This window comes from Fusarium phalaenopsidis (genome assembly GCF_050370095.1).
Source record: "Fusarium phalaenopsidis strain FUZ10S chromosome Unknown contig_32304, whole genome shotgun sequence".
In the NCBI taxonomy this organism is placed as follows: Eukaryota; Fungi; Ascomycota; class Sordariomycetes; order Hypocreales; family Nectriaceae; genus Fusarium; species Fusarium phalaenopsidis.
The window spans coordinates 2,607,391-2,622,674 of record NW_028145404.1 but is presented as its reverse complement, the minus strand read 5'-3'; the positions used below and the strand labels follow the sequence as shown (position 1 = coordinate 2,622,674).

At 50.9% G+C, this 15,284-nt stretch overlaps 6 protein-coding genes across 6 annotated transcripts; 3 read left to right on the top strand and 3 right to left on the bottom strand.

Annotated features, from left to right (window-relative positions):
- Positions 1-181: 181 nt before the first annotated feature.
- Positions 182-2,963, top strand: LRP88_10085 (nucleolar 14 family protein; the record flags this gene model as incomplete). The annotated part of the gene is made up of 2 exons (XM_083246554.1): positions 182-478; positions 534-2,963. 2 exons carry the CDS (start codon positions 182-184, stop codon positions 2,961-2,963), a joined length of 2,727 nt encoding a protein of 908 aa, XP_083097667.1.
- Positions 2,964-3,633: 670 nt separating this feature from the next.
- Positions 3,634-4,641, top strand: LRP88_10084 (uncharacterized protein; the record flags this gene model as incomplete). Its single annotated transcript, XM_083246553.1, has 1 exon — positions 3,634-4,641. One exon carries the CDS (start codon positions 3,634-3,636, stop codon positions 4,639-4,641), a length of 1,008 nt encoding a protein of 335 aa, XP_083097666.1.
- Positions 4,642-5,523: 882 nt separating this feature from the next.
- LRP88_10083 (uncharacterized protein) lies at positions 5,524-6,247 on the bottom strand (the record flags this gene model as incomplete). The annotated part of the gene is made up of 3 exons (XM_083246552.1): positions 5,524-5,743; positions 5,799-6,040; positions 6,089-6,247. 3 exons carry the CDS (start codon positions 6,245-6,247, stop codon positions 5,524-5,526), a joined length of 621 nt encoding a protein of 206 aa, XP_083097665.1.
- Positions 6,248-7,737: 1,490 nt separating this feature from the next.
- On the top strand, positions 7,738-9,386 carry LRP88_10082 (major facilitator superfamily domain-containing protein; the record flags this gene model as incomplete). Its single annotated transcript, XM_083246551.1, has 4 exons — positions 7,738-8,004; positions 8,052-8,264; positions 8,317-9,175; positions 9,226-9,386. 4 exons carry the CDS (start codon positions 7,738-7,740, stop codon positions 9,384-9,386), a joined length of 1,500 nt encoding a protein of 499 aa, XP_083097664.1.
- Positions 9,387-9,669: 283 nt separating this feature from the next.
- Positions 9,670-10,999, bottom strand: LRP88_10081 (J domain-containing protein; the record flags this gene model as incomplete). The annotated part of the gene is made up of 3 exons (XM_083246550.1): positions 9,670-9,957; positions 10,005-10,876; positions 10,927-10,999. 3 exons carry the CDS (start codon positions 10,997-10,999, stop codon positions 9,670-9,672), a joined length of 1,233 nt encoding a protein of 410 aa, XP_083097663.1.
- Positions 11,000-11,991: 992 nt separating this feature from the next.
- LRP88_10080 (uncharacterized protein) lies at positions 11,992-14,439 on the bottom strand (the record flags this gene model as incomplete). Its single annotated transcript, XM_083246549.1, has 1 exon — positions 11,992-14,439. The coding sequence occupies one exon, from the start codon at positions 14,437-14,439 to the stop codon at positions 11,992-11,994; it is 2,448 nt and encodes an 815-aa protein (XP_083097662.1).
- Positions 14,440-15,284: the final 845 nt, after the last annotated feature.

The following is a 15,284-nucleotide window of genomic DNA, read 5'->3' as shown; positions in this document are numbered from 1 at the left end:
CTTGATGTCACGTGAAAGAACACACCTGAAATTTTGATCAGATCCTTTCCAGAGGTGGCAGGGTCTCATGCTTATAGAAGCCGCCCCACAATAATTTGCTGATAACGATAACGCTTTTTCCATTGGAAAAAATCTTGGAGACTCGGTCGTAGCGCAAGTTGCAATTAGCATCGCATTCGCCATGGCCGGCTCCCAGCTCAAGCGCCTCAAGGCGTCGCTCCGAGAGCAAGGAATTGTCGGCCCTCAGCAGTCGAAGAAGCAGAAGCGCCGTGTTGCTCAAGATGAGCGGTCCCGTAACGAAAAGCGACTGCAGAGAGGGGTTGTGTTGGAAGGCATTCGCGAGCAATTCAACCCTTTCGACCTGAAGCATGCGAAAGGACCCAAGTTTGAGGTCACCACCAACCGGCCGAAGGCGCCTGGTATTGCAGGCAGTATCAAAGGCCGTCCTGGTCAGGCCAAGGCGGCCAGCGAGGAGAGAGTGAGTTGCCAGACACTGTCGCATTGGGTGACAATCCAACTAACGGAACCCAAAGCGCCGAGAAACGCTCCTAGTCGAGATGCAACGACGCAACAAGGTTGGAGGTATCCTCGATCGTCGATTCGGTGAAAACGACCCGACCATGGCACCCGAAGAGAAGATGTTGGAACGATTCGCCCGAGAGAAACAGAGAAGCCACAAGAAGAGCTCCATGTTTGACCTGGAGGATGACGAGCCCGAAGAGGGTCTAACACATATGGGAAAATCTCTTTCTTTTGAGGATATGCGGCCTGTGGACGACTTCCAAGAAGACGATCTCGACGAGGATTATGACAGCGACGGCTCAGTACGAGAGAGACAGCGACTGAAGCGCCTTCGCGACATGGCAGCGACTGGCAGCGACGGAGAGGACGGCGAAAACGATGAGCCCGAGCGGAAAAAGACTAAGAAGGAGGTTATGGAAGAGGTCATTGCAAAGTCCAAGCTGCACAAGTATGAGCGACAAGCGGCCAAGGATCAAGACGACGATCTGCGAGCAGAACTCGACAAGGAGCTACCGAACCTCCATGCGCTCTTGTCTCAAGGTCGACAGGGAACCAAGGCTCAGGCTGCAGTCTCGACAATCGCTGGCGTTGATCGCGATGCTTTCGAAAAGAACTTTGATCTCCAAGTGAAGAAACTCGCCCAGGATAAGAGGGCCCAGCCTGCGGATCGAACCAAGACAGACGAGGAAAAGGCTGAGGAGGAGTCCAAGAGGCTTAAGGAGCTTGAAGATAAGCGCCAGAGACGCATGAGAGGAGAAGAGGTCTCGGATAGTGAAGATGATGAGGCAGATGACAAGCGCAAGAAGAATCAGCAAGATGAGATGGACTTGGACGAGGATGACGAGGATTTCGGCCTTGGAGGCGGTATCAGGGCCCGACCAACTGCGACGGAACTGGGATTCGATGATGAGGATGACTTTATCATCGATGATGATCTTGTCGCCAGCGGATCGGACCTGGAACTTGTCGACAGTGATGAGGACTCGGATATGGAGGGCTCTGACGAAGAGGCTGACGAGGAGGAAGATGACGAGTTCACCAAGGGCCTGCTTAACGAAGAAGAGCGCCGAAACCCCGTTTTTGAGGCCGACTCGACGACAAAAGCCTCGGCAATCCAAAAGGGCGACGAACAAGGTCTACCGTACACCTTTGAGTGTCCCCAGTCTTGCGATGAGTTCCGAGTGATTATCGCTCCCTACCCAGCAAAGACATTCCCTACCATTGTTCAAAGAATCCGCGCCCTCTACCACCCGAAGCTCAGCAGCAAGAACAAGGAGAAGCTGGCCAACTTCTCCACAGCTCTGGTCGACTATGTCGCTCTGCCTTGGGATCCTGCGACCTCTCCTCCCTTCGCCGTGCTTGAGAGCATTGTGCGACATATTCACTCTCTTGCCAAGATGTTCCCCGTCGAGATCAGCCAGCAGTTCCGACAAAACATTGAGGAGATGGGTCAGTCACGGCCTCTGGCCTTGGGCCCCGGAGATCTGATCCTGCTTACTGCTGTTGGCTCCATCTTCCCCACGTCCGATCACTTCCATCAGGTTGTCACACCTGCCATGTTGACGATTGGGCGGTATCTTGGTCAACGAGTCCCTCAAAATCTGTCTCATTATGCTATCGGCACATATCTCTCTATTCTTGCCGTCAGCTACCAGAAGCTATCGAAGCGATATGTGCCCGAGGTGATTAACTTCTCTCTGAACACACTCTCTGCCCTGGCTCCCGTTGCTGCTTCAAAGCAGCTTGGAAACTTCCCTCTTCACACTGTCCCCGCTGGTATCCGCACTGAAGGTGCTGGCAAAACGGTCGTGAGGACGCTCAACTTTTCGGACTGCGTTGATGAGGAGACTGGTGGTAAGGAGGCGGCGGCTCGCAAGGTCGCTATCCTTGACACCACCGCCCAGCTCTTGGAAGCGGCTGCGGATACGTGGACTGGAAAGAGCGCGTTCCTTGAGACCTTTGGTCAGGTTGCTGCTGTGCTGAAGCATCTGAACAGCAAGGGTTGCCGTTCTCGACTCCCCCTCGCCCTCGCTGAGAGAGTTGAGAAGCTCCAGGCCAAGTTTGAGAGGATGCTCAAGGTTGCCCAGCTATCACGCCGCAACCTGGAACTCCACCACCACCGACCTCTAGCCATCAAGACGTACGTGCCCAAGTTCGAGGAGACATTCGACCCGGACAAGCACTACGACCCCGACCGAGAGAGGGCGGAGCTAGCCAAGCTCAAGGCGGAGCACAAGAAGGAGCGCAAGGGAGCGATGCGGGAGCTGCGCAAGGACGCCAACTTCATGGCTCGGGAGAAGCTGCGGATCAAGAAGGCCAAGGACGAGGCGTACGAGAAGAAGTACAAGAGGCTCGTGGCCGAGATCCAGAGCGAGGAGGGACGAGAGGCGAACGCGTACGAGAGGGAGAAGTCGGCTCGAAAGAGGGCCAAGAACAGGTAGAGGAGCACTTTGGCATAGGATACCAATATTACATATTTTCGTCTGTCATACTGGTTTGGCTTTGGGAACTTATTATAGGGCAAAAAGTTATGTGCAAGGTTGCTGGATAGAATTGAGCATGAAGTTTAGTCTAGACTTCCCTAATTTATGATATGCTTTAGACTAAAGAACGTCATAAATTAGGAAAGAGTTCAATGATCTTTTGAGCATACTATGAGTGTAATTTGTTCATGTCTTACAGTGCCTTCACCCTTGACCAACCTTCCGTCGTCCCTGACATTCGTCCAATGACTTCACCTGTGATAGCCACACTATGCGCCGCTTGACCGAAGTGCCAATATGGAGTATCTTAACTTAGATGTAGCAAGAAAACGAAGTCCAAAACTCGGGTAAAGTATTTGATTAAATTAGCCCTCATCAAAGCACAGAAACAGCTCACGCTGTGTCCCTCGTTGAGGCCGTCCTCCTAGTAGTTGAGTAGAGACTCTTATTGGCACTGTATCTCAGCGCTCCGACCACTGAGTTTTAGTGGAGACCACGCTGTGAGAAAGAACAATCCATCAACACCATCAAACTCACCAGCCATCTCGTTTTTTACCATTACACGCTCAATCGACAGTCTATCAATCAAGTCAGTTCTTACCAGACACAATTCGCTTATCATTTCAGCATGAGCTCCCATCAAAACGGTGCAAATGCACCAGACGAGGAAGAGGATGATTACATGAACATGACATTCGAGGATCCCGCGCCAATCAAAGAAACATCTCTGCAACGTACACAACGTCTCAAGCGTGAATCACGCGCTCGAGGGCTTGTCAAATCAAAAGCCCAGATCGCAGAGGAGGAGGAAGCCGCACGAGAAAAGGCCTTGTCAACGTCGATGCTCGATGACGCAAAGGCCAAAAAGAGCAAGGGTCTTGCCATGATGGCCAAGATGGGTTTCACGGGCGGCGGTCTGGGAAAGAAGGCAGATGATGGCAACGCACCGGGCCGGACAGAACCGATCAAGGTCAGCGTCAAGGAGGACAGGGGAGGTATTGGACTGGAAAATGAAAAGAAGAGGAGACTTCGAGAGGCTGCGGAGGAGAGGGATATCAAGATGGCCAAGATGGACCCCGATGAGTATCGAGAGCGGGTTAGGAAGGAGCGCGAGGATGCGAGACTCGAAAAGCAGTTCTTTGCGGCGCAACGCACAGCAGAACGGATGGACGATGAGAAGGCAGATCCTCAAGGCCAACATGCAGTCGACGCATCAACAGATGAGACCGATGATTCTCAAAAGAAGCCAGCGCCGATATCATCTCGACCTCTCAAATCAGTCCCCGTGCTATACCGCGGTCTAGTTCGACACCGAGAAGAAGCAGAGCGTGATCGACGGATGCGGTACGACCTTGAGCAGTCGCTATCACGGCTGCCAACATACGAGGATGACCAAGAAGACGAAGACGACAAGAAGGCACTGGGGAAGGGACACACGGTTTACGCTACGGCTGAGGATCTTGACGAGGAGGATGAAGAGCTGGATAACTTTAATGCATTGGAGATTGGTGAGCGACTTACGAAGTTGCTGGAATATTTAAGGGAGAAACATCAGTATTGCTTTTGGTGCAAGATGGCATATCCAGATTCGGAGATGGAAGGTTGTCCGGGCTTGACAGAGGAAGACCATGACTAGACTGGGACAGCAATGAACGATCAGAGTGCGGGTGCTGTACCAGAGAATTCTTTGTTTCGCACCTAGATGTACATTTAATTTCTATTATGCTTCCTTCATGGATAACAAAGGCCATGACAGCACCATGCTGCTGTTATATCAAAAATATTGAACAGGGAGACTTTGCAGATGATGTTTTGTAACACTGAGCGATCATTCTAACCCATAAGCATTATATCGGAGCAAGATATGTAGTCTCGCCTGCGGAGGATGCATTCTCCATCTACACCCGGTTGTAAGAAGGGGCTTAGAAAGCACACGATAGCTGTTGTATCACTGTGCCTTGCTCATCGATCCTATCAGCACCATGTGTATCCATGTCGTTCCAGTTGCCCACTGCTTAAAGTGCAATACGAAACTGGAGCCCTGGGGCAAGATTCGTCCTTGCTCCAGGGCAATAGAAGAAGACCAACGCCGGTACCATATTTCCTGTGAATTTACGGAGCCTCAAGTGAATGGGCCAAGGAACCTCATGTGCCATGCCTGTCTGGAAGGCTGTGGCGGAGTGAACGATTTTAACAAGAACCAGAGGCAAGGTGGAAGAACTGAACAGGACAGGTGGTAAATAAATCGCGACCCAGAGCAGCCAGGGGACGCCTTCAATAGAAACAAGGGCTCCTCTTGTGGCATTAGTAGATGGGTATCAGGAAAAAGGTATGATCTTTTCAAGACCATTTAGTTGTCTGCGTTGAGTATGTGGCTTTGACAATACATAGTGATTTCGGTATGCGTTTGTCGAACTATTCACCACCTTCCAGCATATTTGATCGAGAGTGCACGGTAGGAAATGGAAAAGAAAGAAAGTCTATTGTCATAAGTCATAAAATGGTCGCTAATCGGATGCTACCCGCTCGATGGTCGTGGTGCGTCGGCCAAAAGGCCCTCTTCCTCGTCTCTCAGGACCACGATTTCTCTCCGACCAGGTCCAGACTTTGGTGGTGGTACTGTCCAAGTTGAAGCCGGAAGAGGATCATCGACAGAGGGAGTGCTGCTGATCTGGAACTCGTTGGTCGAGGTCTTCCACTCTTGATGGGCGATGACGAACAGTAGCGAATGAACGAACCTATAGCGGCACTTGTTAGTAGCCATTTCCTAGAACATCAAGCCTCAAAACTCACACTTCAGCAATGCCAAAGCAGAACAAAGCCCGCGTTGCAAGGTGAGGCTCGTCTGTGGTCTGGTCCAGGGTCGGTACAGCATGATCGGTGGTGCCAAGATATCCAATCAATGACGACGCAATCACAAACGCCAAGCACAAGACTAGGTCAAACTTCATGCGGGTAATGGGCTCGTGACCAAGGCGGCTGCGCGTGCAGAGGTAGATTGCGTCCACGAAACTCCACGCAAACGCCATACATGTCTAAAACGGTCAACTTGAGTCGGTGAAAGTAGAAGCGGAAACACGTACAAGGGGTCCGAAGAGGATGATGGTTGTCGCATCGGAAGAGGAGCCGGCGATGAGTGTGAGAACCGCGATTAGGAGGACGGCGTCGAAGGAGATGGAGAGGAGACGGAGGTTGAGTTTTGCTGCCCACAAGGGGCCTGAAGAGAATCGTTCGGAAGTCATGGGAGAATTTGTTTGATGGAAATTTGTTTGTTCGAAATCGGGCTGTGAGTGTGGTTGCACAAGATGATGGTTATCTTGGGGCCGGCGGTGAGTACTTGGCAAAAGATGCCCAGACATGGCCCAGCTAGTGTAGTCTAACCAGTAACTAAATAGTCAAGAGAGTAAAAGAAGAGACGCACAAAATACGTACAGAAGAAGAAGAGGTCACCCGCACATACTTATGTGGTCGTGACGGCATCGGGCTTACACGGTTCCCCCCCAAAAAACCGGTATCGAGGGGATATTCCCCGTAGGATCAACCAGCAAAATCCTCAGGCGGATGGATCCCTGCATGGCGCAGCATCACACCTCGCACTTTCGCACCCAAGCCCCAGCGAGATTAGAGGTGTACAGATGGAGCATCAGCCTCCGTGGGAGCTTGGACTGCCCTATTCGGTTCATATCCTGCGCCCCCAGATGCCGTGTCAGGTTTCAAGGGGCACGCCCACTTGCCGGCTGTCGTTACGCGCATAGGATGAGGTGGTTTATTTTTGCCGACAAGGCTGATGGAAGGAATCTGTTGGTCGGGTACTTGCGTCAAAGAGAAGATGACGGCTTACAGCCCTTGTCCTGTCCGATTGTCATTGACCTCTATTCCCGCGTGATTCCTCGTTTCATGTTTGCCACTCAGCTGGTTTCAGTGCTCTCTGTTGTATTGCTTCTCATAGAGTGTTTTCGATAACTCTTTTCGGAGCGGAGCGGGCCTCCGTGAGAAACGGATGTCCGGGCCGGACTATCACGTTGGGGAAATTAAAAGATGCCAACTCCGTACGGGAGTGCAGGACTGAAATTAGGTAAACTATTGATAGGTCTCCGGCCGAGGTTCTTTAAGCTTTTATTTCACATGGTCATAGGCTTTGTCTTGGCTCTGATAGGCTTCATAGCCGCTTCCTCGCCATAGCTGCCTACCTAGGCAGGTAGATGCAGTGAAGAGAAGAAATCACATTTATGTCTTGAAGGATACAAACGCAATCAAGACAAATCAAGATCCCAGGGTTATGGGCAACGGGTCTGTGCCAATGACAGGCAACCTGGCGAGTCTCATACAGAATGGTTTCACTTGTCATGCCATTCGTCCTTAGTCCCAGTCTTAGCTATTAACCCACAGAAACTATCCTCCTCCATCACCAATAATAAACACAAGTCAATTCTTTTCTATATCCCACCGGAGATCGGACTTGGCAAAGATCGATGTCGCAATCCTTAGCCATTAAGCTTGTTTGCTTGCTAATCAAAACGAAGGCTGCTAATCCCGAAAGGCGAACGGGAATACCCACTTATGAGGCTCTTGATCGATGACCCTGACTCTGTTGGTCCATTCACCGATTTTTTTTCTCTCTCTTGCAAAACATTTGGATATCCATGTCGCTTCTTTTGATTGATGCCTTTTATGCCAACCCAAAGTTTATATATATCTTGTTGCTCGCGCTGGACGCGAATAGTTGCCGCCAATGACGTCTTCCACCCGTTCGGCCGAGAAGCCAACCACTTCGGACCTCGAAATCGCCCAAGGGAATGACTTTGATGCTGTGGCATCCCCTGAAACCAAGGCTGGAGCTACTGAAAGCGCTGTGGAGTCAAGTGACGAGGCAGACACGATAGTCCAGTCAAAGTACGACTCGAGCTGGATTCGTAGAGTGACGACACCAAAGAATTGCCGATGGGATGATAAATCTCCGCCTGCGCTGACCATGGCGCTTTGCTTGCTATATGCCATGGTGCGTCCATTTGTTAAAACTTATTTCAATAGCTCTAACTTGCCAAGTCTGCTGCTTTTACCGTGGCCAATCTCTACTACAACCAGCCTATTCTCAACAAGATAGCTACCGAGTTTAAAGTCACTTATGAGGAATCGTCTCAAGTTGCAACTCTGCTGCAGTCGGGTTATGCTGCGGGACTTGTATTTGTCTTACCGCTGGGTGACATCCTCGAGAGACGTCCTTTCATTATCTCACTCATCATTGTTACCGCGACTCTTGTAAGTTGCCCTCACAACCCATATAACTTTAGTCCCTCACTTACAGACTTAGTGGATAGGTCTCTGCGTGACCAACGACTTTACAGTCTTTCGCGCCCTGTCTTTCATATGCGGTGTTACCACAGTCACACCTCAATTGATGATCCCCCTCGTGGGAGACTTTGCTCCTCCGCGTCGGAAGGCATCTCTCCTGGCCATTGTCGTTTCTGGACTCATGCTTGGTCTCTTAATGGCCAGGTTCCTGTCTGGAGTTGTCTCCAACTACACGAGTTGGCGCAACATTTACTGGTTCTCTTGCGGTGCCCAGTATCTCCTCGCCTCAGTGCTCTTCTTGTTCATGCCTGATTATCCTTCTACTAACCCAGACGGTCTCAACTATTTCCGCGCCCTCTGGTCGATTCCTTATATGATGGCTACAGAACCGGTTCTTATCCAGTCCTGCCTCATCGCCTTTACCCTCTCGACCATCTTTACTTCGTTCTGGACAACACTTACCTTCTTGCTGGCGTCTCCCCCTTACGACTACTCATCGCTGCAGATTGGTCTCTTTTCTCTGACTGCGATCGCAACCATCATTTCAATCCCGCTGATTGGAAGGCTCATTGATCGTTTTGTGCCCCTGCTGTCAACAATCGCCGGTCAGATCCTCGCGCTGATTGGCACTCTTGTTGGCACATTCATCAGCAAGTCCACAGTGGCAGGCCCCATCATCCAGGCCATCGGCATCGATATTGGTATGCAGACAGCTCAGGTAGCAAACCGCGCCGCCATCTTCAACATCAACCCCAGAGCGCGCAACCGAGTAAACACTGCGTACATGGCTTTGGCGTTTGTCGGTCAGTTGACGGGTACGGCTGTTGGAAACAAGCTGTATGCCGATGGAGGTTGGAAACGAAGTGGCGCCTGTAGCAGTAAGTCGAGACCCATGAACTCTTTAACGGCATTTGCTCATTCAGTTCAGTTGCCTTTGTAGGAGCTTCAATTATCATTTCCCTAGCGAGGGGCCCTAGAGAGACGGGTTGGGTTGGATGGACAGGAGGATGGCATCCACGAAGAGATGATATACCACCTCCCGCTCCACGAGATGAGGAGACTAGTCAACCAGGACCTACAAAGGAATAGGTCAGTAACGACCTATTTGACATAGAATTACATCAATACTAGCGTGCTTCTATACTCATCAGTCATTTAGCACAAGACTCTACACGATCAGTGCCTCTTGGACCATAATTCGTTGATACATAGCAACACATGACGCACAATCTTGGCACACAATACTTGAGCATCCAATCATAGATTTTTCATGATTTGATCCGACTTTGCCTTCTTTTTAAATACTACGTGCCGCCTGGTCCTTCTCCCCTTACTCCGTCGTATCATTGTCTAGGCAGCTCTCGGCCATCCTTTACCTCTTCTTGCCCTTTCGCTTGTTGGCCTTGCCCTGCTGAACACCGGAAGCCTTGCCCTTGCTAAGCGAATCGGTGCTCTTGTCGAGGAGCTCAAAGTCCTCGCCGGCAGAGTCGGTGCTGGGTGTTCGCTGGGGAACATCAGAGTCGTCCTCGTCGGCGGGGATCTCGATCTCGAGCTCGGGGGTCTTTTTGGACAGGAAGCGGCCGGCGGTGATGTTGAAGAACCAGATGGGAACACGGACGACGGCGGTGTCGCTGAAGGTGGGCTTGGCGAGCTCGTTGGGCTATGCGGTGTTAGCTTGGTTACATCCAATGGCCAAAGACAACTTACATCAAGGAGGAACTCGTTAACCTGGCCTTCCTCGTCTTCCTCCTCGAGGTACACATCTCCAAGAGAGTCAACCACGAGGATCTTGCCATTCTCAGCCACAACCCTTCGGCGAGCACCAGTAGGACCAGCAGCATCAGGGGTAGCAGTTCCAGAGGCAGGCTGGGGAGCCCGACGGGTCTTCTTCACAGCGGCGCGACCTCCCTCGCGCTTGGCAGCCTTCTCCTGCATACGGCGCTCTCGTCGGTTCTGAGGAATAGGAGGAGGGGTATCCTCATCGTCGGAGGGAACGGGGGCGGGAGCGGGAGCAGGAGCAGCGTCGACGCCGGGGATGTTGAGGCCGCCACCCCAGGCCGTGTCACGGGCAAACTTGATGTAGCGCTCAACAAACTCCTTCTGGCGCTTCCAGCTCATGTACAGGGTCAGGTAGTGAATACCACCTCCAACAACAAGGAACAGGCCAATCATGACGGTACCCAGGCCGGGTCTGTAGCGGTTGTAGTAGTAGTCGGTACCCTTCCACAGAGGAAAGCCATTGGCGAGGAAATGATCATATCGGTCGCGCTCGGGTCCGCGCAGGATGTTGGCGATCAGAGACAGACGGGCCTGAGCCTCACCAGCCTTCTTAACGGCGGTCTTGATCTCAGCAGGAGTGGGCGGCTTAACGGTAGCACCAGTCTTCTTGTCCTTGCCGGCCTTGGCGCGCATCTGCTGCTTGACCTTGTCGGGGTGCAGAGAGCGCGTCTTCTTGCGGTAGGCCTTTGTGATGTCGTCGAGCGAGGCCGAAGAGGAGATGCCGAGGATGTCGTAAAAGGTCGCGGCGGGATCGGGCTCGAAGCGAGAGATTTCATCGCGAATGCGAAAGATTTCGCGATCTGCCGGATATTAGAGTCGCTAATGCAAAGGGTCTAGGTGTTTAACATACCCTCCTTGCTCCAAGCAGCAGCCAAGGGGCTGAACAGGGCGAGAAGCCCAACAGACAAGTACGAGATCTTCATCTTTGCCCGACAATGTAGGAGGGAAACCTAAGAGGAGAGACCAGAGAAAAAAAAAAAGGGTTCCAAAGTTAGAACAAGGCCAGCTGTCCAGAAGTACAAGGCGTCAAGCCTCAACTTATGTCTAGCTGGGGGGGTAAAAGAAGCCCAATGCACCAAGAAAAGCAAGGCGCCGCAAACGCAAAAGTTTGCACGGGCGGAAATGATTGAAGCGCAAGAGTTTGGGTACTCAAAAAAGGCTGACTGAGGTTTTCGTTGAATGTCGTGGCCTTTAAAGGGTCGACAATAGAGACAGAGAATGGCCGAGACCCCTTGCGTTTTGCAGGGAATATTTTAGCCTGACAGGGGGAGGGGGACGGGACTAATTGAGATGCATGTGTTTGTTGGTGGAGGAAAAAAGTAGACGTCAGAATCATAAAAGTCACGGGTTTATTGACTTCGATGTCTAAACAAAGTCTAATATGATTCAAAATATCGCTATCAGAAAATCCAAGGTCTTGTGTAATTTTTCCCATTTGTAATTAGCATAATATTCAAAACCTTTGAGCATCTATAGACAGGTACCTGTATTCATACTGTCTGCTTCTTTCTGTCCACCCCTCGACGGGCAGAGTCCAGCCACAAGAGATCGTCTCAAGCCACGTTTCCAAATATCGCGATAGATTCGGGCTAGGAGTCGATAGTCTATTCTAACCCGTCGTGAGTCCAGCCGGGCTTCTCCTTTTCGAAGCCTTCGTCAGGTATCGTTGGCAACATGCTCTCGAACTCGGCTCAAGAAATGCTCATGAGAGATGTGTTTTTGACGAGGTTTAACCTGGGTTTACTCTATTTGTTGACTTTATTAACTTGTTGAATCATGACCTCGTTCTGCTATAGCTAGAGTTCATTCTGCCCCTATTCCTCCGCCTCAATCCCCATTGCACTATATCACAACCCAGCCCAGAACCGCTTTCAACTTCTCAATTGAACATATCTCACAAAAATCAATACTCAACTCAATCAGTCGAAACCGCATCATCCAAATCTACACACACATTCTCACCCTTCTGCAAGTATCGCCTAAAAAACTTGCGCTGCCGAGCAAGTCCATACGAGCTCCCCCCACATCCATGTTCACCCCCAGGAATCAACACCAACTCGTAATTCTTTCCAGCCTTGTTCAATGCCTTGACAAGCTGAAACGTCGAGGACGGATCCACGTTGTCATCGAGTTCTCCGACAATCAACATCAGCGCCCCCCGTAACTTGGCCGCGTGCGTCACGTTGGACGACTCTGCGTACGCCTCGCCGACGGGGTAGCCCATCCACATCTCGTTCCACCACAACTTGTCCATGCGGTTGTCGTGACATCCAGAGTCAGCTGCCGCGGCTTTGTAGAAGTCGCTGTGGTGCAGGAGAGCTGCGGCCGCGCTCTGCCCGCCGGCTGATCCTCCCATGATACCCACGCGGGAGAGGTCCAGCCACGGGCGAGTTTCTGCCGCGGCTTTGAGCCATGCAATGTGGTCTGGGAGGCCTGAGTCGTGAACATTCTTGTAGCAGACGTCGTGGAAGGCTTTGTTGCGGTGACTTGTCCCCATGCCGTCAACTTGCACCACGACGTAACCCTGGTCTGCCCATTTCCGCTGTCTGGCGAGAGTTGAAAAGGCCTTTGGGACATGGAAGTCGTGTGGTCCAGCGTATATGTCATCAAGAACGGGGTATTTCTTGTTGCTTTCAAAATCGGCAGGGCGAATAATGATTCCGTATATCATGGTTTCGCCATCTCGACCAGGGGCTACAAATCTCTCAGGCGGAACCCAACCGTCCTTCTCCAATTCTTCCATGGACGCCTTGCTGAGTTCCAGTAGCATCTCGCCAGAAGCTCCGTCACGTAGGACTGTCGTCGGCACCAAGTCAACCCTCGACCAAGTGTCTATCAAGAAGCGCTTGTCCTGAGACCAAGTCCAGGAATGGGTCCCGTCTCCTTCTGTTAGGATCTTGAAGTCAAGCCCGTCAAAGTTGACGCAGCAGAGATGTTTGTGATACGGGTCCTGTTCAGGTTGGAGTCCATAGCCCTGGAACCATACACGACGCTCACCTTCCTTGATAAATTGGACATCGCCAACTGTCCAAGCTCCCTTTGTGATCTGGTTGCTGACGGCACCTTGGGCGAGATCAACCAGATAGAGGTGGTTGCATCCATCGCGCTCACTCGACCACACAAGCTCGTCTGATTCCTTGAGGAGTTTGACACACAGCTTTGTGTAGTCGATGAAGGTGCTGCTCTGTTCTTCAACAAGATTCCTTACTTGCCCATCGATCCCAATACCGATCACCCTGAGATGTTGATGACCACGCTCATTGAAGAGGAAGCGGTACTCGTGGCCACTCTTGCTCCATCCCAGATCCCGTATTTTATAGGGGTTCCTGAACAGCGCGTTGTCTGTTGGGATCTCACGATGACTCTCCAGGTCAAAGAGGCGAGGTCTGTCGATTCTCACCCTGTCCCCTGGCTTCAGATATTGAACAGTTTGTAGCTTCGGCTCGATCTGGTCGTCTGGAGATGATTCCACGAGGTGCATCTTGTGGTCTTGCTCGGGGGTGTATTGCCACGCAACCGCATACCGGTTGTTGGGTGACAGGTGTAACTGGTCCTCGTCGTAAGGATGTTCCTCACTACCATATTTAGACAACTGTTTGTCCTGACCGTCCTTCTTTCTAAACCAAACGTTGGAATTCTTGACGTAAAGTTGAGGTTCAGTCGTCGAAGCAGTTGATTCTCCCTCCTCCTCGGAATCGTCGTCGTGGCTTAGCGAAGAAGCTTCCTCGTTCAAATCGACAAGATTTTTGACAACGACGACATCGTTACGCTGATCCGGTGCTGCGTAGATGGCCCGAAACCTCTCATCCAACGCATCTACGAATCGCCAGACATGGCCGACGTAGGTTTCTTGACGCACTGTCTCACCGTTATGGATGGTGTGGTACCATATCGGTTCGCCATGCCAGTCGATCCAGAATGCTTTGATGGTTGTTCCGGTGCGGTTGACAAAGTCGACAGTTATATCAGCGTCGCCGTTGGAAGAGGGGATCTCTTTCTGTAGGAACTGATTCGACTCATCTGAGGAGAGCTCGCCCTCCCATTGTCTCAGGTCGTTTCCAGGCCTATACTCCCATTTCTTATCGGCAAAGCGGAACCTGACAGATGAAGTTTCGGGGATGTACTCGATCCAGGTGAATGGAAGAGCATCCTCATCCAGCTTCTCGCCCGTCTTTTCTTCCAGAGCCTCGGCCAGCTGTTTGTGGTCAAAGGCCATGTCACGACGCCTCGCGACGGCGTCAACCAGGACAAAGTGAAACTTGCCAGGCTCGGAGAAGTGTCGATACCAGAATTTGGTTCCGCCTGGGAGCCATTCAGGCTTCACCGTGGTGGCCTCGATCCACCTCTGCGCTATTTTGTCCATGGCTCCAAGTGTTTGGCGATTTTGAGAGGAAAGAGATGTTTAACCAAGTTGAAAGGTAGTGAGACATGGACTTAAATTCGTGAGGGGATTGCAATGCTGTCTGCCTAGCATGTAAGCGGCCACTCTGGCGTTTGGGATGCATGAGTGCCTGATCTTCGTGCCACATAAGCGGTGATTGAGAGCCATTGGCTTGAGTAAATAATAGGATGTTTCCTTCCAATAAAGGGGATGGGAAATTTTGGTTCACATAACAACGGGGGAGAAATCATCGAAGATGAGGGTTGGCGGCGATGATAGCGACACACGGAAAGGACAGGACAATAATACAATTCCAAGTAACATAGACATTTCAAGAATAATAAATCATACTCTTTATCTGTCTTTCTAGTCGAAGGGTTTATTAGGGAAATATCATCGCGAAATGTAAAAAGGACAGTTCAGGGTAGTCACCTTCTGGAGTGTTACAAACAAGCAAAATAAAGAGAATAACTCAAAGACATATATGGCTAGGCAGAATCTTTTACAGAGAAAATCGCCTTGGAGAAATAGTCTCATTGATTGACTCGTCACAGAGTAATGCTCTACTTATGCGAGCCTGTTTGTTTCTATTTGTTCTGTATCTCGTGAAACGACAAAAGCTTGATTACCCTGGTTTCAGAGGTCAACTCTAGGATATCTCAATTAATGGTAATTTAGCACTATTTAATCATTTGGGCAGTTAAATAGGATGATTAAAACCTTCCCGTGCAATTTTGCGCTTCATATCTCATCTCTAGAGCCAAATCCGAACCAAAGACGAGGCGGATATTTTGTCATTTTGTACCCCGACTCCGACACGCGCCAGA